At 39.9% G+C, this 23695-nt stretch overlaps 1 protein-coding gene across 5 annotated transcripts in view; it reads left to right on the top strand.

Annotated features, from left to right (window-relative positions):
• Positions 1–2866: 2866 nt before the first annotated feature.
• RBM33 (RNA binding motif protein 33) overlaps positions 2867–23695 on the top strand; it is a 105795-nt gene continuing 84966 nt past the window's right edge. For all 5 annotated transcript variants that reach the window (XM_040592350.1, XM_040592351.1, XM_040592349.1 and 2 more), the window contains exons 1-5: positions 2867–3117; positions 13934–14012; positions 18759–18807; positions 20809–20885; positions 23038–23338. In XM_040592350.1, the coding sequence (XP_040448284.1) occupies positions 3090–3117; positions 13934–14012; positions 18759–18807; positions 20809–20885; positions 23038–23338 (534 nt within the window). In that variant the 5' untranslated portion in view covers positions 2867–3089. The remainder of the gene's footprint in view (positions 3118–13933; positions 14013–18758; positions 18808–20808; positions 20886–23037; positions 23339–23695) is intronic.

Below are 23695 nucleotides of genomic sequence, written 5' to 3'. Positions count from 1 at the left end.
CTAGGGAATTAGGAGCTACTTGCTGTTGATAACACATTTCTTAATACCCTCGTATTAATTTAATGTGTTTAATGGAATTAAATTTGCAAGTCTGCTTTACTGGATTTCTGACTGGTGATTTTTAACCATTTCACTGTGCGTGCAAAAATAAATAAGAATTTAAATAAAAAACATAAAAAATGAATGTGCCTACTCCAAAAATAAGCTATACAGTATTTTGGAGAAAAAATAATTAATATCCAAAACCAGCGTAAACAAAACTGATAATGACTACTGCAGTGGAAACAGCTGAATGTAGGGAAGTTAGGACACAAAAATTTTTACCAAAAGATTTAAAATAATCAGAAAAAAAAGTTTAAATTATTCTCCCCAGCTTGGAGAGGGAAACCTGAGGCAGCAGATGCAAGGCAACCTGCCCCAGTAATGCAGTAGGTGAGTGCAGATCCAGGATTACAGGTTTCTTGAGCTCTGCCTCACTTATTTACTTAATCCTCTTGCAAGACAATCTGTTGCATTCCCAACTGCAGCTGTATTTGCTTTGGAAGACACTCAGGAAAATATATTATTTATGCAGAATTTCCCAAACTATTTAATAAACTGATTATGATTAGTTCACACAAAATCATTTAAATTCATGGATTCCAGAGGCAGCAAGTATGTTAACCCTCATTTACAGAAAAGACAGGAGCATACTTGCATTTTATAGCGCAAGTTAGGTAGTATTGAGAAGAAGTTGGGAGTTTTTTATACAGAATCCAGAGCAACTATAGTTCCTGGAATTTGAAAACTCGTGGAAAATCCTGAGTGAAGGTGAGTAGAGTCACCATACCTGTCCCTGTCATCATAGTTTAGGTCCCTATTCCACACCTGCTGAGGTTCAGACATCTGGTAACAGCCGGATTTTTGTACCAGAGCTCTGCAAAATGGCTGAAGGGTCTGTGTATTAACAGAGTAATAGTGAAATATCCTGTTACTCCTCTTTAATATTGAATTAGTGTGTTAAGCAAATGGTAACTTGATTTGTGTTTTGACTGTCAGTCAGGGAAATCAAATCAGCTACTAAAATGAGCAAAAATACAGAGCATAAAATACCCATAAAATACACTCTTCTACATATCTGAATGCCACAAAGATGGCCATTGTGAATGCTTTTTATGTTCAACATTTAATTTCCCAGCCTCAAACAGAAGGGATGCAGAGAATTACTAAGAGGAGAGCTGTGAATTTTAACAGGCTGCTGCTGAGGCTTGCTGAGTTTCATCCCACATACTTCTCCATCCAGCCTTTAAAGGGTTCAAAAACCTTTCTCCCTTGCCAGGAGATTCTTTTTGTGTTGCAAACCAGCTACCCAAAAGAAAGATCAATACCAAGGAGCAATCAATGGCTGAAATCCTGGCCCCACTGAAATCATCCACATCAGGTAATCAGAACTGGACTGATGGGCTATGTATTAAACTATCAGCAAACATTGCCTACTGATGATCTATTTCCTAAATTAAAGTCTGGGTTTGGTTGTGAGTTTGTAGGAATTTGTAAAGAATAAATCTCTAGCTCTGTACAGTTGTGAAGAGAACCTAAAAAATGAGACCAAATGCAATGCAGAGGTAAGTCTGCAGGGAGCCTGGAACAAAGTGACATGAGAACTTCCCTATTCTCATAGCGAGGGTTTTAATCAGATAATGCCGATAATTTAAATACTAACATTGTTAATTATTTCCATGAGGACTTGTCCACTTGGGAAGTTTTGCCGTTTACTTGAACTAGTCTCGTTATAGTAAGCTCCATTAAACCGTTTTAGATCAGATTTGGCTTCTTCACAAGTAGCGCAACCTGAAAGTTTGTTTTACATCAAGGCACAGTTTTATAGCGCGTTTAACCCAGTCTGTGCAGAATGCCACAAGACCTGATTCCCTCACATTAAAACTCAGAAAAGGTGGAAACTCGAAAGGAAAACTCTTCTTGGTGAATTACTTTTCTGTGGTATCAGAGATCCAAACCAATCTACTCTGCAGCCACACGATCACTAGGTCTGCTGAGGAGAGGCTGAGCACATTGCTGCAGTCAGGAGGTGCTTAGAGAAAGGGCTAGTAGAAAAGGTCTTTTAGCGTGCAGTGAAACTAGATTCAAGATGTTATGACACTGAGCCTGTGAAGGATGTACACAGGTGTAGTTTGAGTGGAAAAGTGTGAACTACACGGCCTGAACTGCTTTAGTTTATGCAAGCGTTAACTGCCCCGCACACTTAAAAAATGGAGCTCCACATATCTATCTGACACAGCCCAAACTGGCCTGCCAGAGACATCTACAGAACCTCAGCAGGGAGGTGTGGGAGTGCTGAAAGGCTGGGCCTCTTTCTCCCCATCCCACTCCTCACTGCTTGTGCCGCCGCTGAGATAAAGGTACCGCGGCTGCTGAGGTAACGGTGCCTCGGCGCGCAGCCAGGCCGCGGGCAGCAGCCTCCCTCAGGGCCGGCGGGCCTGCTCCCCTCTGAGGGGGAGGCTCGGCCCAGGCACCACCGCCCGCCCACAGGGCCCCGGGCAGGGAACGGGAGCCCTCCTGCACGCTGCCACAGCCCCTTCCCGGAGGCGCTGCGCAACGCGGGACCCCAAGGGCAGACGGACCCGCCGTCCCCCCGCCCCACGCGCACGCACGCCCCCGCCCCTCCGCGGCGGCACGTGCTGCGCGATGGCACATGCGCACTCCTGCCCCGCCCTCCCGGCCGGCGCCACCGGGAGGAAGCCGGTCCGCGCGTGCGCGGGGGGCCTGACGCCATCCGGCGTGCGGGGCGCCTGGGCCCTGGGTAACCAACCAGCGGCGCCCGCTGCCCGCCCTCCCCGCGAGGGTGGGACCGGTCCTCCGCCATCCCATGATGCAGCGCGGGGGCGGCGGCGACGGCGGCGGTGGTGGTGGCGGCCGCCATGTTGTGGTAGTTTGTTGTTCTCCTGTGGCGGGTGCGTGCGGAGGGGCGGCGGGAGGGGGAGCCGCCGGGCGCTGAATCCGAGCCCTTCCCCTTCCCCCCGCTCCCCGCCGCTCCTGGGAGCGGCACGGCGTCGCTGGCGGGAGCCGCCGCCTGGGCAAGGCGAAGAGCCATGGCTGCCGCCCTGGGAGGAGGCGCAGGTGGGTGCCGCGGCCCCGGAGGGCTTCGCCCGGGGGCGGACGAGGTTTCGGGGCTTCAGGGCCTGGCCTGGGGGAGCGCGGCTGGCTGCAGCCGCGGCGTGAGGCCTGGCTGAGGGCCGCTGTGGGCTGCGGGGCCTTTCTGGGGCGGTGGCGCCGCCGCCCCCCCGCCGCCTCTCGGTCTCCCGCCTGGGTGGGGGCGGTGAGGTTTGCGTGCTCGGGAGTGCGGGCCGGCGCGGATCGGGGGGGGCCCGCGCCCCCGGCGGGGAGCAGGAGCTCACCTGGCACCGCAAGGCCCCGATGGCTCCCGTCTTGCTCATAGGAGTCGGCGTCGTGCGGTGACGGGAGCTGTTGTGTTCCCTTGGTAGGGCCGGGAAGGGGCAACAGCTTCATCACTCACCACAGATGCGGGACCTCCGCGTGGGATAGCTGTATTTATTTAGAGACATTAATTACCGTAATTTTTACAGCTACAGTGTGTGACCTGTTTGAAAACTTATCTCTCATCTGGGGAGTAGTTATAATTTATTTTATAGGCTGCCCAGAAGCAGAAGGTCTCTCTTGGAAAGTGTGAAATGAAGCAAGTGCTTGATCCCAGGATTCTCAAGGCACGCTACTGCTGCTCTTTTTGACTAAGGACAGTTCTTCTCACAGAATTTTAAATGACAACTCAAAACCCTGCATGGTTCTGATAGGTGTATTAAGCACATTTTAATATGGGAACATTTGGTTGAGTGATTGTAAGAAAGACTTGCAGGGGTCACACTGCTGTATTACAGAAAGATACACTTCAGAGAACATGACTGTTTCTGTTGCTGTGGGCCTTGCTTTCTCTAGGAGTAGTTTTGATAAAGCATGGTTAGAGTTGTCAATAGATCTGCTTTGTCCTTGTCTGTACAAAAGTTTGTGATTATTTTAGTGTGATTTTTCTGTAGGTAGGTGTCATGGAGGTGTGGCTTTGTCCTAGTGATCACTCACCTAAGTGGTCACACTGTTTGCTATTGTTAGCTTAATGAGTAACAAAGTGCATAAACACAAATTTCCTACTAAAGGTAAATATTACAGAAACTTTGCCAGGTTTAGGAGTTGAGTTTGGAAAGAGATCTAGGAAGAGCACCGCCGATTGGTAAAACAGTAAATATTTTAATATTTTGGGCATTGTTTTAATATATTGCAATGTTTAAGTTATTTTACAAAAATCTTGGTGCTAGTTTCTGTGGTTCAAGTCAGTTAGAAGTGATGTGGAAGTAAACTTAGCATGCATGTTTTGTCTTTGGAAGTTTTTTGTAGTGTTATGAAGACAGAAAGTATCACTTTCAAAGCATTTTGCTTCTTGTGTTTTAAAGTATACTGAGAGTTAAATGAGCACGCTTTCATGTACAAAGGTGTGTGTAGCAGACAACCTTGAATCAAGTGGTGAAACTGCAGTTTCAAGACTATTTTTGTTGTTGTGGAGTACTGCTTCTGACTAACCATGAATTAGGATCCCTATGTACCAAGTCATTGCCAGCAGTTTGTTCGGCGATAACACTGTGCTCATCAATAAATGGTGGCCAATTAGATATGATCCTTGCCCTATATAAACAGTGTCTAGGCAATCACTGTGCAGCACTTTGCCTGAGTGAAAAAAAACCCAGAAGTGTCACACACTTTTGTCCGTATGACTGGTCAAGGAAAATGCCTGGCTGAAGCTGCTAAATACACTTCTAAAAGCTAGTAAAAAAGCGTGGTACTTATAGGAAATGGTGTATGCAACTCTTTTTGGAAAGGGACTGCTATCCAAACTTTAGTTAGTCCCATTAGTACTAACAAATGGGAAAGAAGCCCAAGACTAGGATGCTATTTGGCTTAAATGTTTTTGGTCAGTTAAAGTTTTAACTGGAGGAACTAATACTTTGGATTTAGTTTTTGGATTTTTCTGGGGGAGGGAAATTCTTTAACATACAGAGGAAACTGTGCCCTAGTGTTTTCTTAATACAAAAAAGGCTCTAATGACTGGTAAAGTAGTACAAAATAGGTCTTGGAAAATACATGGAGTGTTAATTTGATGATGTTGCAGGGTAACAGTTGACAAAGTGAGATAGTTTTCACTTTGAAGATGCAGATTAAAGTGTAAATCTTCTCTAAGGAAATGTTGCAGGGCTGAAAAATGAAATGTGATATGACTATGTCAGCTGAACGTTTAAATATATTTAATGGAAGGAAGTTGACTTGTCTGTTGGACAGCATGTGTAGACTCATTGCCCATTTATAATTTTTAGGCTCTTGGGGAAATACTGCCTTGATTCATAAAAATAAAGTATTCACATGTACTTTTGTGACCATATATTTGTTTTGGTGCAGCTAAGCTTTCTAAGGAATAAGGTAAAGGCTCTTGATGATAAGTTTCACAAACTGGAAAGTTTGCAAGTGGTGGTCTGTGAGATCTCTGGGAGTGATTCACAACTTCATATTCACAAATGCGTTTGCTATGCAGCCTGATTCAACTTGCTTCCAATTCTATCGGAATCAATGGCTGTATTGAAACATGGAAGTTCAAGGTGGGTGTGCTAGTGATAGTGAGGGACTTCAAGGGTTTATAGTTGCTCATTAGTCCATTGATACGGTTAAGACAATGGTTCCCAAACTTTGCTTCAAGCTTTCCTATAAACACATAACCGGAGTAAACACATTGCATGCTAAGTGACGTGATCTTATTTAAGGGGTGGTTACAAAGAGGATGGAGGTTCTGTCTTCACAAGGAAACACACGGTGAAGGCAAGGGGCAATGACCACAAGTTGCATGAGGAGAGGCTTCACTTGATTAAAGAAAGACTTTTTTTTTTATTATTATTTTTATTTTTTTTATTACAGTGAGAGCCTCCTCAGGGACATGATGGAGTCTCCATCACTGGAGGTTTTCAAGATGCAGTTGGACAGGGTGCTGATAATATATCTTATCTATGCTCCCTTTCCTATAGACGGTTGGACCAGATGGTCTTTCAAGGTCCCTTTGAACCTGGGTTGTTCTATGATTTGGTGATCATCTGTTTATGCTGGAACATAATGACTGTATTGTATAGGTGCTGAAATTTTTTCTTGCCATTCACTGTGCTCAATTTACAGCTAGATTTTAATCTCATTTAGGGAGAGATGGTTAGAGAGCGAACAACCCATAGCTAAAACAAAGCAAGGAGCACTTCTTGATTGTCTGCAATACTGAAGTAAAGGAAAACTACTGTAAAGTTTCTTCCTTTCAGATTAATTAACTTCTGATGAACTTCAGAGGTCTAGAAGACTTTGAGTGTAGACATCCTTGGTGTGTGAATCGTGATAGGGGATGGGGCAGAAGAGGGCCCCATCTATACATGTCTACTCCATATTTCCACTGTCAGTCCTGTACCAAGAGTAGCTGAATAGGTGTTTCTCTACCTCTGAGTCCGTTATGTCATTCCTCCAGTTTGAACTTAAGGGGTCATTGGTTTAACTTTGTTTTGACTAATCTGAGGGCTGCTGTTGTGCTCTTATAAAGACCTCTTGTGAGGCTGTTGATACAAATTGGGAAAAAGCTTATTACTGCTAGCACAGCAAGCACCCTTCCCTGTGTTGTGGGTCACTATCCAATTCAAAAACGTAGTAAAAATTCTCCAGTGTGATAATTTCAATTGAATTTTGTGTGCTTCAGGCTATTCAGCAGCAGCGTACAGGGACTGGAAATAGATTCTGCATTGGTGCCTAGATGAGAGTGGGTGGGTGGAGTACTGGCTGTATTTGGTCTCTGTGTGTATTGCGTGCCACTTTATTAAGGGAACTGATGCAACTGGTCACTATAACTTGGAGTTGTATTGGAATATACACACACTCAAACTACTGTAAATGTCAAAGGCCTATAGAGTTTACAGTTCATGAACTACAAATACGTGATCATGGACTATTGTGCCAGCTAAGGACTAGTGCCAAAAACATTACTACTTGAATGAGTGTGTGGCAGGCAGATTTGCTTTAAAAGCATAGCAATTTTTAATCTCTTTATGCATCTTTGACAGGCTTTCACTGAAAGTTGTGTTCTTCCAAATGTTCTCTCATTTCAGGTCATCTAAATTAAATGTAGCCTTAGTATCAAGGCTTGTTTTTTTACAAAACGATGCTTTATTGCATCAAATGCTAAACCTCAGATTTTAGGTCACACAGAACTTGTGATCTAATTTATGATCATGTGTTGACTTGAGTAGAAAAACTCTTTAAGTACTGCGATTGGTCCTGTGTTTGATTCTGCTGTAATGCATCTTCAGTTTTAACTATAACTTCTGGTGGTTCTGAGAGATGCTGGAGAGTTTCTGGAGAGTTGCAGTTTCTCATCAGTGTCCAAAGCCATTTGGGAACTGAGTTCATGTGGAGTTCATTTAAACTCTTGGCCTTCATTTACTGTTCAGTGTTTGTGAGGCAAGGAGTGCGGATGGCACAAATGTTTTTCCAAAGCAAATATATTTTCAAATCCAAGCAGACTTTGGGAATATTGTTTTGTGGCTTGCTGGTTTGGGGTTTAGATGTAGTGTATTTATTAAAAAAAAAAAAAAAAAAAAAAAAAGTACTGGTTCTTTCAAGCAGTGGTTAGAGAACTTCAGTGCCAGGCAGCATGTTGTAATTAGTTCTGTTCTTATTGCTAGTGACTTGCTTTGCATCATGACAAACTCTATTAATAGAGAAGATAAAAGAATTCATATGTAGAAATTAGTTTTTCTACATTATTTCTTTGAGGAAGCTGAACTCTATACTGTAGGAGTGATTTGGAAAGAGAACATGAAATACACTAGTTGAGGAGCATGTTATGCAATTGTTACAAATACTTAGTCACCTCATACTTGAGGTTTCTATGACTAATTGTTTACTAATACAAAGACTACATGATGTCTGTTCCTGAACAGATAAACTAAACTGTTGGTGTTTGAGTGTGGTTTATTTGTGCATGTGTGTTCTTGTGTGCAATGTGGTGGTAGGAGTGAACGTGATTTTTACAATGGGATAGAGAGCTTGATTACCTGTAATAAAAGGGACTGGATTCATAGTGTGCTTCGTAATGTGTTAGGTTTACGTCACAGTCTCAGGTTCAGGAGTTCCTGTTGGCCTTATGTTTTTACTACTAGATGCTGTTGTGATTTGTTACCAGCGGTTTTCATTGAGCTGGTGTTAATAGTACAGTTACTTTGCCAGCTTGTGTTTTAGACATGGCTGTTGCTCACAAAACCTGTTGTTCTTCTGTATCACATAGCAAGAGGTACTGAAATGCAGTTCACTATTGGGCAGTAGCATAGGTCTGTTTGTAAAGGGTATACTCTGTTCCTGAAGATCGAGGCTTTACAATACTTACATGTTGTGAACCCTTTTGCAGTGAAATATGAAGAGAAGTATTCTGTAGAAATAAATTATTACATAAAGATAAGCTGGTAAGCTGTTTCTAATCTGGAGACTTGTGCTTGAAATGCTGTCAAGTCATGTTGAGTGTTTTAAATATGATACAGGGGAATGGGATAGATCAAGATGGATTTGTTATATTCAGCTTAAAATCTAAGCATACAGAAAGTAGTGTTTTTTCATGTGGTAAATTACTTTTTTCCCTCTAGTTTTCTTTTTTTTTTTTTTTTTTATTACTGGAATAGCTCCCTTACCTGTTCTGCCCAAAAGCAGTGTAGCTTAGTTACTTTATCAAAGGACCTGTTGGGTAAACCATGTGTAATAGTTGTTTGTTTTGTTTTTTTTTTTTCTTATCCATTGAACTGTTGGATCTTTGTGACATCTCTGTCTTCTTTTGGATAAGAAGTCTTTGATGCTTTTTTCAATGCCTAAAACTAATAGTATATTTTATCTTCATGATAGTGTAATATTGAAGCGAACCAAATTAGTGAAGAAAATACAAAATTTTGAACTGTTAAGGTTTTTGAGACAACATGGGATTAGTGTTCCAGAAAGCATGCAGGTGTAGTCATCAAGTGTTTTTCCTAGTTGAGAAGTCTTGGCCATCTCATTGCAGTAAAATACTCTATCTTAGCAACAGTTGCTATGTGGGACGACCTTTTTAGGCTATGTTGGTACCATTTTAAGATGCTAAGAGCTCTGCAGTGTTCTTGCTGATTCATCTCCTACACTTGTGAGACTTGACTGTGTAGCTTAGGACTTCCGTTTTGCATAGAAAAATGATTAGTGAATGTTTTATTGAAAGGGTGTCCACAGACTTAGAAACTACTGTCCGCATAACCAAAGAGGAAATGAGGAAAAGAGGAAATGTCCTGGTTTTTGCAGGGATAAAGTTAATTTTCTTCTTAGTAGCTGGTACAGTGCTGTTTTGGATTAATATGAGAATAATGTTGCTAATACACTGAGGTTTTAGTTGTGGCTAAGTAGTGCTTATTCAAAATCAAGGACTTTGCAAATTTCCCGTGCTTTGCCAGTGAGCTGGTGCACAAGAAGCCAGGAGGGAGCAGAGCTGGGACAGCTGGCCCAAACTAGCCAAAGGGATATTCCACACCACAGTGTGTCATGCTTAGTGTATAAACTGGGGGGGGAGTTGACTGGGGGCTGCTGATTACTGCTCAGGGACAGGCTGGGCATCAGTGGGTACTGAGCAACTGTATTGTGCGTAGTTTGTTCTGGGTTTTTTTCCCTCCCTTAGGCTTTATTCCTTTTTATCTCTCCTTTTCATTAGAATTGTTGTGGTTGATATTATTATTCTATTTTATTTTATTTCAGTTATTAAATTGTTCTTATCTAAACCCCATGACTTCTACCTTTTTCTGATTCTTCTCCCCATCCTGCTGTGGGGGCAGGGCAGTGAGTGAGGTACTGCCTGGTACTTAGTTGTTGGGCTGGAGTTAAACCACAATGGCGTGTATTTTGTGGATTTCTAGTGTGTGTGATCTGTTCTTATTAAGCAGGAAAAGAGCGCAGTTCTGGGCATAACATAAAACAAAAAAATCAACTGCATAGAAAAACTTAGAGCACTGCTGGTGTTACACCAGGGTAAGCATAAAGCAAATAGGAACCTTTTAGTGTGGGGAATCGAATGTGTTTGGCTGTCTTTGTGCTTATTCTGGTTCACAGCTGGCCACAGTCAGCATTAGACAGTCTCCACAACATCCTGCAACTTCTCTGTCATTTTGATAATGGTGATTTTCTTAGAGCTGCCTCTTAGGAAGAGCCAAGTGATGGATTATTTGTCTTCCTCTGTAACTGGCCTGTCCTGCTTCCTTATTCAGATAATTTTTTTTGGTATTTAATAGTTTTGGAATTTTTTTTCCTCTTCCTTCTAGTGCTGCCTAGAAGTTAGAGAGGGGCTTAGTGTGTTTAGTGATCACCTGTCAGGATCTTCCAGTTGATACCCAGCTACTGGGCATGCATCTTGGTAAGCTTTGCAGTGAGAGCCTTGAATTGAAACGAGGAGCCATAGCCATGCCATTGCATGTCTTAGCAGGAATTGCTATGTACTGCTGGCTTTCTAGACTGCACTGATACCACTGCAAAAAATACAGAACCTCTTCCAACTCCGACAGTAGTAATTTTTCTGCTAAAAAAAGCTTCTGTTCATGGGTTCCCTCCCTTCTTTATCTCCTCACCTCCCACACAGTAGTACTGAGAATCATAAAAAAAAAAAAAAATTTTTGGCTGTTGCTCTCAGTGGTTTTGTGCTCTGCTGGTGCTGAGTGTTCTTTTTGTGCAAGTTAATGTTTTACAGGCACTTAACTGTGCTTGACACAAACACTGACTTGGAGCTTCTCAAGGAGAAACATCCAAAAATGTTAAGCTGATTGCTGTTTACTGGTATTTTGCAATGTTATTGCCTAAAAAGAAGAAAAATGAAAATATGTGTGGTTTCAGAAATGGAAGGAAAATGATGCCTCACTGAGGTTTGCTGGGTTTTGCTGGCATTGCACTGCAGGTATAAGGCCTGTGTCCATTGCAGTCAGTGCCTGCTATCTTGCAAATGATCACAAATGATGAAGCTGGCGGTGAATGCTATTTGTAGATTAGTGACTGTGGTGACTTCCTTTTCCAAAGGAAAGCTACAAACTGCTTTGGGCTCTGACAATACTTAATGTCAAAATGGCATAATTTGTGATGCTTATTGTCAGTGTCAGCTGCCACAGAACAATAAGCCTAAAAAAGAGAAGCTGGCTTCCTCTGTCCCGAAGATCTTTATATCACATGTGTGTGATGTGATGGGGAGAGAAGAGATGGCAACAGAAAGGTGGTAGGGGCATAGGTAGAGCAGTTCTTGTAGGCTGCAGTCACCACACACAGACTGACCAGTCATTTTTGAGGCTTTTGTGTTCATTCTGCTGGAGGGGACATGTGAAAAGGGCCTTTGCATGAACGTAATTCAGCTTTGGATTATGGTAGGAGTTGCTTATGAATAAGGAATAGGATGTAAGAAATTTGGAGGTGTTGGAAGAGCTGGAGGGGGGAGGTTTGTGGTGTAGGCTGAGTGGGTCTACACAGAAACTTGGCAGGAACTTGGACCCTCTTTTGGTATTGTTTCTTCAGTAGCAGTAATACTGGGTTGAAGTACTGTTGCTGTGAAGCTTCAGTATCTGGCCTGGAAAAGTACTATGAGTTGTACTGAAGTGTGTTTCTTTTTGCTGTAGAGAGATCTCACCAGAGAAGAAGGGTTTGGCATTTAAGTTTGTGTTGTCTAGATTTAAACCTGACTGAGACGAAGGCTCTTCGATGTAAGAATTGTGTGCTGAAGAGCTAAAATCTTGTCTTCAAGTGGTATTGGTTTATAATACAGCGCTCTGTAGATCTGAAAGTGGTGTCTGGCATGAAAAAGTGTTATCTCTTGCAAGGGAGCAGATGTAGCTAAAAAGAAGGTACTGTTGTCCTGATAGTACTCATTTTCTTGAGCCATGTTAAGTCAATATGTGGACATGTAATTTGGTTGCTGCAAAATCAGTTGCATTACCTTAAAAAAAAGAAAAAAAATCTTTGTAGGTGGTTACATCAAGTCAGTGGATTACTGCAATCCAGCTGTAAAAACAATGACAGCCCAGGAGATTTGTGCCCTTAGAATGGCAATGCGCTAATATAATCACTGCAGCATGGTTTTGAAGTACCATAAAGAGAGCAAGGTGGCATTTTTTTTCCCCAGACACCACAAAATTGGATAATTTAGTGTTCAGGAGGAAGATAGTAAATGCTTGTATGTGTCTGGCTTTCCCTGTGTGTGAAATAGGAATTGGAATAAAGTAAGGTTGCAGTATGTAGATATTTGAGCACAGAAATATAAACCTGTTTCAATTGTATTAGCCCATGTAAATTAGTTTAAATAGAGAAGATTAGTTAAAATAGAAAAGTATCTGTAGGCAGTGAAGTGGGGAACGTGATCAAGGGGAATTGTACATACTGTTTCAAAACAAGAGAGTTGCCGCAATTGTGTTGCATTGTAATTCATACTGAGCAGTCTTATTTCTATAGGTATTTATGGCTGAAATTTATGGTTAGAAAGCTTTTAATTTATGACATTGCAAGAACTGAATTTTCTTTTTAAAGGTTTTTACCTCCTTTTAAACTTCTGTCAGTCATAACACTTGTATTTTGATAATATGAAGTAAGAAGTAAGTAGTTTTGTAATTGCATGTGGGGAGTATTCACTAAAGGATACTGGGTTGAGTTTAAAGAGCTGAGGACAGATTTGGTTTTGAAGGTTCATTAAAAAAAACAAACACATGCAAAAACCCAGTTGATCCTTGGGGTTGGTACTTTGTCAAAGAGTTGAGTACAAATAGTCATATGAGAATGACTGGATAGGATATATGGCATCTTAGTGATCACCAGTTCGGACTGTCAGACTGCAAGGACTGGATTGCTCAACTTCTTGTATTTTGCAGACTACTAAATTGCAGCTGGTTATCTCCCTGTGTTAAGCATAACTTTTATTTGCCCATTTTTTTGACTTCTTAAAAAGTCATTAAAATGTGTGAAAAACCCTGAATCCAGGTGTGCATTCTTTGTTGGGCTGTAGCCACAGGATGGGAGAGTGAGGGTTGTTTCTGAAGGTATGTGCTTCCAGTTTACAGATGATGATACATCTGGATATCTGAACAGAGCAGATGAGCTTTGCATTTCTTTTGCAGAAAAATGGAAGATTTAGTATTTTTAAGTAATAAAATTGTCATTTGCAAGCCAAGCTATGCGAGTAATTTGCGATTGGACGGACTAAAGTGAAGGTACTTCTTGAAATATATGGAGTACCAGTTTTATCTTGAAGACATGTGCATGCTTAGGTGCACTGCTTCAGTGACTTCTAGTGTTTTTAATGCCCCAGTTGAGATTAATGATGGTGTATTACACCTGACTTCCCTCTTCTGTTTTGGGTTCCTGGTACTGTCCTGCCTTGTGCTGACCTAAGGTTTGCTCCTGTTTTCAAAGTGCCTTTGCAGCTTAGTGCTGGTAGATGAGCTTGTGGCCCCCAAGGCAGGGATCTGGCAGACCTTGTTCCCTTTATCTCCCTTGTGCCTCAATTTCTGGGGAGCCCCTCCCTCTGGGATGACTTTTATTGGAAACATTTTCCAATGATTTGTCTTGTGCTCTGTTTATCTGGGGTTATATCCACCTCCATAGTGAGAAGAAGGAAAGCTATAAAGCACGTTTTTATTATTATTATTATTGAAGCATGTTGGTATTCTGGTTTCCTTAAGTTGGTGTGGAAAGTAGAAAAAGTATTTTTCCACCTTCTGAAAAATACTATCAGCCCCCTCTGCCCCCCCCCCCCCCCAGTCCCACCTATGTGATTGCTTCAGAAACCTTTCATTTCAGCAATAATTATTTCATGTTGTCACCTTCTTTACAGATGATGACTTTGATCAGTTTGATAAGCCTGGTGCAGAAAGGTCTTGGAGAAGAAGAGCTGGAGATGATGATTGGGACAGGTAAGTAGAATATTTTCATGTTTGGTTTCTGTATGCTGAATTACACTGCTCTGTTTTCCCATTCTGGCATTTCATATTCTACCATTAAGAGTAGAGCACATTTAGAAACTAATGAAGATGTTGGCTTTATGCATGTGTCAGCCAATGCTAAATTGTGCCAAACATATACTGGCCTAGAGGAATATAGAAAGCACTATGAAGAGATACCATTTAAAATTGAACAAATGCAAATCATTTGTGCTTTGTAATTAACTTTGCAATTAATATCCAGGTTTTCCTTTAAAATATTTAGTAGATCTCAGTGGTTTAAATAGTTAGATTTTTGCTAGTACTTGAATTTGCCTAACAATTTTTTTTTAACCAGATGTTTAAATTCTTATCTTCAAAGTCCTGTTTCAGTTTTACATTGGGGAAGAATAATGGAGTTTAGGTATAGGCTTCTATTGAAAAATACAACTCACTAAGATTTAGAAGTATGTGTTAACTTAGTTATGTTAGGGGAGAATAAGAGCATGTTCTTTTACGGGAAGGCACTTTAGTAGGGAAGTACTAGAATCGAGCTGCTGGCTAGACTTGTCTGTTCTTTCCAGGAGAAAACTTTTGGCGCTTTTGTGGAGTTTTTTTTTAATTACTCCTTTTTAGTAATAGATTTGTTCAGACCTTGCCAGTGGTTTTCACTGTAAAACGGTGAAAAAAACATTCCAAACAAATTTTACTTTTCTAATAATAATTCAAGTGATTGTAGTAAACAAATCTTACTTTTAAGTGGTTTTCAACTGAGCTGGGCTCTTGGGTTGAATCAGCTACTCTAATCATTCCAGAGGGATTAGTTTCTTCTTCCTCTTCCGTGCTTTTCTGCTAGGTTAAGTGGGTAATTTTCATTGCTCTAGGAGGTAAGAATGAATAAGGAATTTGGACAACAACTTTGGATATACAGGGTGTTCTGCTGTATGCTGGTGAGGGGTGGCTGCTCTGTCATGCCAGTGCAGCTGTTTGAGGGTTGGATGGTGAACTGCATTACGAAACTGATCTGGGTTAATAGTGTAATTAAAATAACTTGTTCAGGCTGGCTCACTGTACTGTGCTGCCTCCCAGGCCCAGCTCTTTGTATTCAGAAATACTGAAGCCAATACCAAAGGCAAAATGCTTTGTATTAGAGTATTTTCTGAACTTTTTGCCTTTGCTAACTCCATGGTATGAATAGGTAGGCTTTTAGATGCTGGGTGGTCACATTTATTTTTAGCTGTCCTACTTTTACCACTTATCTGTAAGAGTCAAACAGCCATTGTGTAGGAAGTTGTAAGCTTATTGCCAATGGTAAAAAAACCTCCCTGCGGCAAAGGTATTTTTAAAGAACTTGAGAAAGGTTATAGAGTATTTTCACTAAGCAGAGACTTTGAAGCGCACAAGGATTCAGTTCTAGAAAAAAAGTTTTTGTTTGTTTATTATTAGATGCATATAATTTAAGATAGATGATCAAAAATCCTGTTGTTTATTCTTCAGTGAAATTGTAAGGGAAGTGTTTTCAGGTGCAGTGCTGGAGTTTCCAGAGTTTCATCTTGCTGATAATTTCAGAAATTTTTTTTTTACAACTGTATCTAACAATTTTATTTGCATGTGTTGGATTTTTTTTTTATTATTATTATTAATTCCTTTTAGATTGCCAAGCTGTCTTTGGAAGTTAAATTCTATGGTTGTCTGGGCATTTATAAATTGACAAATTCCATGGGTATGTTGTGGCCTAATGTAATTGCTTCAATGTTTTAAGTACTGGTCTGGTTCAGTATAGGATGCAGTTTCTTGAAGATGGAAAAAAGGCTGAATGAATGCAGTAGACTTTTTTTAGTCCTTCATGCTTTGCAACCTAATCACTTTTTTTGTGAAGGTGAAAAGGTTATGCTGTTAGTTGTACAACTTGATCAACCATCAAATCTTACTGTGTTCCTGCTTAACTGAGTCCCATCCCCCAGTCATCTGAGTAATTTTGAATTTCCGTATCTCTTTCCTTTCTCAAATATTGGAGGGTGATAACTGAGAGTTGGAAGGCCCATGTTATTTAGGAGTACAGATGTAACATTGTTCTTGGAGAATTTTTCCCATTACATTTTTTATAAATTCTTTTCCTGAAACACTTGTGTCCTTACTACTGCTCATGTTTAATGAGGCATGCTTATGAAATTGGAGGCCAAAAAGGGCCAGTCTGATGTCTTTATCACAGGCTGTTAATTTATACATTTATCTCTGTAAGTAAGCCAAAGCTTGGTTTTGGGAAAAATATGCAGTTGTGGTGCTGTCCTGTGAGATGGCAGGGCTGATTTATTAGTGACTTCTGTTGAAATTCACTTATCCTGACCTTTCTGTGAGATTATTCATTTCTCATCACTGGCAGAAAACTTCTGTTGTCTGTCTTTTTTTATTATTTTCTCTTCCTTATTTGGTGAGCTGAATTTATTCAGTGAGGGGAATGTTGACCTTTGGGAGCTGAGGAAGGGAACAAAATGGGTCCATCTCTTGCGAGAGCAGCGAACTTTTAGATTATTTTAACCCTAATTTCCTAGAATTGTGGTTTTGGGAAGATCTTGGTGTCTTGATGATAGTGAGGAGGAATTGCATTTTGAGCTATCATAGATGTCTGCTTTTATTCAGTTTAATGTATGTGGCTTTGTGTGGCATCAGATTGCAGCCATTCGTTTTTTTGGCTGTTTTTCTCCTCTAGTCTAAAATGTTTGAGTATCTTGGGGTTTGTTTTTCAGATGGCTTTTTTTTCCCCCGCTTTTTATTAATAGTGAGATCTGGTATTTCTGGTCTGTTCTTTCTCATAGATAACTTCTGGTTTGGCTATTTTAAAGAAACTTGACATATGTGTGCTTTACTATGCAAGCTCGTGACTGTTACTTTGTTTATTCAAAAAGTTACCAATGATGATTTTTCTTCTTTTAATTTATCAATGCAAATATTGAATGACATTGAATATTTTAGTAGGTTTTGAGGGGCGTTATGTGAAGACTTCTGTTTCTGTTACGAGCTTAATTTATGTGCTAGTGCTAATTTTTTTGACTGTCGGGTAATAAGCCAAAGCTTAAAAAAATCTAGAATGTGTATGCAATTACTTCTATTGATCAAATGTTTAATCTTTTTTTAAAAAAATCACATCAAGGATGTTTTTTAGTAATGTGTTTAAAGCCTTAACTATGTTTAGATAATTAATTTGATCTTTCACTTTCTTTTCCATCCCTTTTTGGTTTGAATTTCTTACTACCTGAACTTGCTTTTCATCTTTCAGTGCTGCTATAACACATGATCTTGCTGTCTTTTGGAATATCTCTAGTGCAGTTTTATTAAAAGCTGTCAGTTGGTGGACCATAGTGCTGGGAAATATTTTCAAACCTTTTGGTACATTTGTCAGATTACTGGCAGGTGAAAGATGAGTGACTTTTTCCTACTTCAGTTTTGGCTCTAGATTCTGCTGCAACCATTTGTTACGTAGAGTTTTCTGTCTCTGAAATAAAGGGCTTAAATTCTAGTCAGTTTGCTCTTTGGAACGTGTGATATGTCTTATGTCCCAATTTTTGTTTAGTACTGCAGTGTGCACAAAACAATTGCTATTTGTTAATGCTCAGTCATTCCTGGAACTGTGTGAGATCAGTAATTATGGACAAATGCTTTCTGCTGATGATAATGTCCTGTTTAGGACTGGTTTGGAATATCATCTGTTCTCTTTAGTCCACAAGGTTTTTATTTCCCCCTCTCTGCATTATCTGTACAATAACCAGCTCTGAAAGAGATGTATCCACCTGCAAAAACAACTCTCAGCACTGATTTATGTCTTAGGATAGTTTCCCCATTTTCAAATACTTCCTCTGTAGTTCTAAGGAACTTTTACACATATTCTTGTTCTGTTCATTCTCACTTCGGGATATTTAATTTTCATGTAATATCTGAGGCATGGTGTGAGTTTGTGTTTTTTTAAGGTGTGCAGGTAGAAAGTCTCTCATTCTTGAATTACAGCTCATACTTCAAGTCACTGGCATCTCATTTTACTATTAAGACATGCAAAGAACTAGTTCTTTGTGTTGCACCCTATTTATGGGACAGATGCTCTGTGGAGGTTTGTAAGCCAGGTATTTCTATGCTTCCTGAATTCTTAACCACACTTAGCAAATGGTGAAACATACATTTGAGTTTGTCATCTTACAAGCATCTGTTTGATTTCCCCCTCAACGTGAAGAGGAGGAAATAAATATTTACGAAAGATCTAGGCCTAAGTGGCTCCCAAGTCAGCTGGCCTCAGTGCCTCCTCTCCTGGGCCATATGGTGGCCTGCAGACTGTCTTGCCCACAGAACAGTACTGTCTTGCTTCTGTACTCTGGAGGTGGGAAATAACGGATTGGACAGTATCCCTAAAGGGCCTTGAAGTGAAGGATCTGGAACAGGGACCTATCCAGCTGTGTTTAAAATACCTATGCTTTGTCTAGGTTTGTGCAGTGTTATAGTTGGAGGGATATGGAAAGGGGAGCATATGGAAATGAAATGACTGCACAACGGTGATCTTAATATGTATGGTCTGTTGCTTCATTTAAAACATACCTCTTTTTTCAACTTACTGAATGCTTTGCTAAAAGGAAGGCTTTGTTCAGACTCAGTAACAATTCTCCTAAAGTTAGTTTTTTTTAAGGTGTATACCCCATATGGTGTTTGTTTCTGTTTTCTAAGGTTCAGCTTCTTAAATTTGTTAATGTTTTCCAGTGAACTTGATGATGATCTGCTTGGAGAGGATTTGCTAACTGGCAAAAAGGTAAGAGATGTGCATTAAAGTGAATTGTTACAGATATTAAAATGTGAATGTTGTTCAGCCTGCCCCCTTCAGTTGTTTGGTAATGCCTTTTATTTATTTTACGATCACCTCCCCAAAGCCTGACAGCCACAGGTACTTGAGATCTACCCTGCTGCCAGTGCTCTGCACCCAGAGCTGCTTCCTTTTGTGAAGTACCTCCAAGTGTGGCTTTTTAAGAAAGAACTTTTACTTTTTTTTTTTTTTTCCTAAGGTCGTATTTCTTCTCATAACACACAGTTCCAAAAGGAGATAGTTCTCAAAATCAGTGTCTTTGTAGCTCATACTGACCTAACAATTAAAAAAGCAAAACAAAAAAACACCCCAGTTATGCTTCCTGAGTGCTGATTAGCATTCTGGAGAATTTACTTCAACTGCGAGTTTCCTAGCTATTTAAAAGTTACTCATCAAAATACCAGCAGTATTTACCAGAAAGTAAATAAAAAAGCTATCAGTGGCATATATTAAAGATCCACTCACTGCAGACAGTTCACTGCTACTTTGACAAGTAGGTAGAGGATTTCCCGTTCTACAGTGAGGGAGGGTTTTGGGAGCAGTTGTCAGTGGAGAACAATAAACAAGTCCCCCTGTGTCTGCTGTAGACTCCTTACTCTGATACCTGTTTTGAATTGATATCTACGAAAAGAACTAAATGGGTATTTGGATTTGCCAGGTATCTGCAGGAGAAGACGTGGCTTTTGTTTGGGAAATCAGAACTGGCTAGTAATCTCTTTCTCCTTTTTATCTGCTAAATGAATTCATTTAGAAAACAATTTTTAAAGTTTTAGTTGGAGATGAGTAGGTTTGTTAAGAAACCCAGAAGTAGTAAAAGTTGACTTTTAAGTCATCTAGCTTTTTATAATCACACTCTTAAATGCTCGAAGTTAGGTTCTTGAAATTAGTGTGTAAGTAATCAGTTTTAAAAAAAGGAAGTTCCTTTGTCTCATGTACTGGTCTGCAAAATAAAATTCAAGAAGGATACGGATTGCGTATGTGTGTTAGGCATTTATCAAATCCATAAGCAGTTTACATTGCATACATCTTTGTAGTTGAAACAGGAGTTGATCATTTTTTTTAAGTAGCTTCATGTGAATACTAACCAATACTAGATGTCTGCAATGTATTATGTCTTCTTGTGCTCTTTGTATTCATGTTTTCAGTTTGCCGTGTTACAGGGCTCTGAGCGGTATCCGTGGGTATGGACTCATATGATAGAGTAATAATGGATTTCTCAGGAAGTTTTCCCTGAGCTATTTAAGCCAAACTTACTTCTATTTAATCTCATCCCAGTACTTTTAGATAAATCTACCCATTTATAACCTCTGTTACTTTAGGGGATGGAAATAATGCTGCTTGGAAAAACTGCAGTTATCTCTTCCTAGTGAGTAATTATTTAAAAAAAATAAAAGGATAAATTAAATAACCAAAAGTATAATAGACGCATTAGGAGGAGTTCAGAAGAGGCATGGTATTTTCTACACACACACACACACACACGCACACACCCCATCACTTACAAACTAATTATGATTTTTCAGTTTTCTTCATACCATCATATCCTTTCCTCCAGTCTCCTAGGTATCTACGCTTTTTAGAAACTACAGTAACTTAGTTGATTTTCTTCACTTGCCTAATGCATCAAGGTCACAAGACAGTGTACTAAAGCCAACCTTTTTTTCTTCCTGGTATTTAAGTGAGTTATCACCTTTGGCTGTGTTTGGGAATGCATCGGTGAAAAGTGTTGACAGCTATGCAAATTTGAGTTTTGTAAATTTCCATAAGTTTGTAATTTGTTTTCAATTTGTTTTCTTGTGTAGTGTTAGTAATTTCATTCAAGATGTGGTCTTAGTCTGGGATGTGTTCTTCATAGAAAGTGTGTAGTGTTCAGAAGGTTCGATAGTTTCAGTACCTAGTTAGTTAAAAGTTTATCTTTTATGTTCATAACTGACTTTTTCTGAAACCTAGAATCAGTCAGACTTGTCAGATGAAGAGCTGAATGATGATCTTCTGCAAAGTGACAATGAAGAGGAACAAGAATTTCGGTATGTCTTTTCTAAATCTTTTGGGTTTTGGAGAACTCTAAGCTATTAATGACTACTACTACTGGTAACTAACAACTATTAAACTTAAGTTATTGGTATATACTTAAAATAGTTTTGCTTTTTACCTAGCCAGGTATTTAATGGTGTATATATACGTGTTCAGTAGCATTGCTAGCATGTCAGTAAGACAATTTCTTTGTTTAATGGAATCTAATAAAATTTAACTCAAATCTATAAAAAAACTTTATAAGGAAGAAACAATGCCATGCCCTGTGTATTTAGAATGAATTATGAATACTTACAGAGCTCTTGTTCTGTGCCGCCCTGGTGTTGTAGGTTTCCTTCTCCTATAAACTCCTTTTCTGCTATCTTTCTTTCAAAAATACATCTTAACCTCCTAAGACTCTGAGGAGGGGAGGTTCATAGTTTGTAAGGCCTGATTTGTGGCTTAAATATTTGTGTACAATTACAAAGCAGAAAATTTTGTACAGAGTTTATAGGCTTGAGCAGATACTTCCATGGGAGTTTACTGAGGATCCTGCCCTGTGAATACTCTGTGGTGATACAGCTCCACAACTGAATTCTGGGCACTACAAGTCAAAATGAGTGTCTTAACGTTTTTACTTCTCAGGCTGGACTGAAGGGGGAAAGAAGATGCTTGTAGTGCAGAAGTGATGCAGTACCACTGCTGCTTTTTAACGGCATGTGTGTTCTGCCAGCTTTTCCTTAACTTGTTGCATGCTATGCAGGCATGTCATCTAAAGGGTTATGAATATATATACATGTGTTACATACTTTATATTTATACATACATACACACACACACATATATATATATATATATATTTTGCTCTGAGATCTCCTTTTTGTCCTTGGCTGGAATTCAGATAAGGAGTCCTGTCCCTGTGTTGGGGTCATGAGGGTGTGGTGAAGAACCTTGGGCCATCAATTGTACAACTATTGTCTGCTGTTTTCCTCCCTGCAGGAGTGAGGGTTGGACTGTTCCCCCCAAAATGGGGAATACCAGTTCAGTCCTTGCTGTTTCTTCTCTGCATTTCCTCCTTGTGAGGCCTGGGCAGCAGGGATGACTATGAGGCAGCACGAGTGATGAGAAAATATCTGAAGTGTGATAATACTGCTCAGTGGAAGCAGGTTTCTGTAGACAAGTCTTGCAATTTTAGCAGTTCTGTTGCCACAAAATGAGAGCCTTGCTCCTCTCCTTTCCCCTTTCCCTTTTACTTCCATTCAAACTCATTTATGCCTCTATAGTTGGGAGGATAATGACAACTCTGCATGTCTTCATTTTCATGTCAAATCTTCTCCGTCCTATAGATGCAAATAGCTCAAAGCTGCCTGGATCTTGTTCCCTCAATCTTAGGAAAATACTGAATAATAGGAATGTAATTAAAAAAAAATAAAAAATCTTTGGTTTCCTTGTACCTGGAGCTCTGAAATCAAGAAGAGCTTTCCCCCCCTACTTTTCGAACTTGTCCGCAGTTGGTTAGTTGCTCTTTTATGTGTTGATGGCACTAGCTATTGTAAACAGTAAATTGAGTTTTACTTTTGCTCCAGATTATAAACTTGCCAGTTTTTGTATTGATTGGGATTTTTTTCCCAGTGTCTGTGCCAGTGCTGTTACTAAATTAGAGTAAGTCTTAGCCATTTGAATGACAATTCTTGACTATATATTTTATGTTATTTTAAGCAGAACATTAAAGCTGTCATAATATAATAATGTAAGTTTGAATTCAGGATAATCAAGAAAGAACAAGATTAATACAGTTAATAAATAATTTACTAGCATATTCTGAAAGATTGCAAAAACAGATGCAGTTGTAATTTTGTGTATTTTTTTGTTAGTCTTGGAATTAAAATTGATTCCAGTCTGCTTTGGTTACCAAGCAGGACTTTTGCCAGTTTGACCTGCTAAACCATCTGGTTGGTTTGATTCCCCTGGTCAAATAGCCTGCAGCCAGTGATAAGCTGCAGTACAATATGCATTATGAAAATATGGCATGGAGTCAAATAGCGTATGAGGTATAATTTTGTCCACAACTTACAGAATTTGTGTTTGGCTTTGTTTTGCTAAATCTTTGTGAGTAGTTGACTGTTATGCTTCAACCTCTGAATTTTTCCTGGCCCTGTACCACAGTTCTCAAGGTGTCACAGTTAGCCTCAATGCTACATCTGGCATGCTTACATCATATGAACTCTCAGAGACCATCAACGATCCATCAATAGAACATGAGTCTGAATATGACCAAGGAGAAGATGAAATTGTTTATGACAAATCTGAAGCACCTGAAATATATGCTTCAGAGTATGCAGAGGAAGGACATTATGAAGGCAATGATCCTGAACTGACAGAAGATCAAATAGAATATGGGGAAGAGCCTGGAGAAGAAGATGAAGTGCTAGACCTCGAAATCAATGAACCCCTAGATGAATTTCCAGTGAGTTTCTTTCTATTGTATCTTCAAAGATAACATTGCTTCATGTGCATAGGGTTTTTAGACTGATTTGAAATCTGTTTACCTCCCTAGGGAGGAGGGGAAATTAGACCTATTATCACTGTCTGCCAGTTTCTTTATCTAGGCTGTAACAAAGTTTGTGTTGACAGCTTGTTTGGCGGTAGGTAATGCTCCTTTGTCATGCTGGAAGGCAGTTGGAATCATGACCTTGAGGATTGTATCCTTAAGGAAGAAAACAGCTTTGTGTGGTGGAGATACACTGCCAATTGTTAGAAGTACTTAATGCAAAAGCTTTTATCCAGGCTTTAGACAAGATCTGATAAAGTCCTTCGAAGGTGA

This window comes from Falco naumanni, chromosome 4 (assembly GCF_017639655.2).
Source record: "Falco naumanni isolate bFalNau1 chromosome 4, bFalNau1.pat, whole genome shotgun sequence".
NCBI classification, from domain to species: domain Eukaryota; kingdom Metazoa; phylum Chordata; class Aves; order Falconiformes; family Falconidae; genus Falco; species Falco naumanni.
This window is presented reverse-complemented; position numbering and strand designations above follow the sequence as displayed.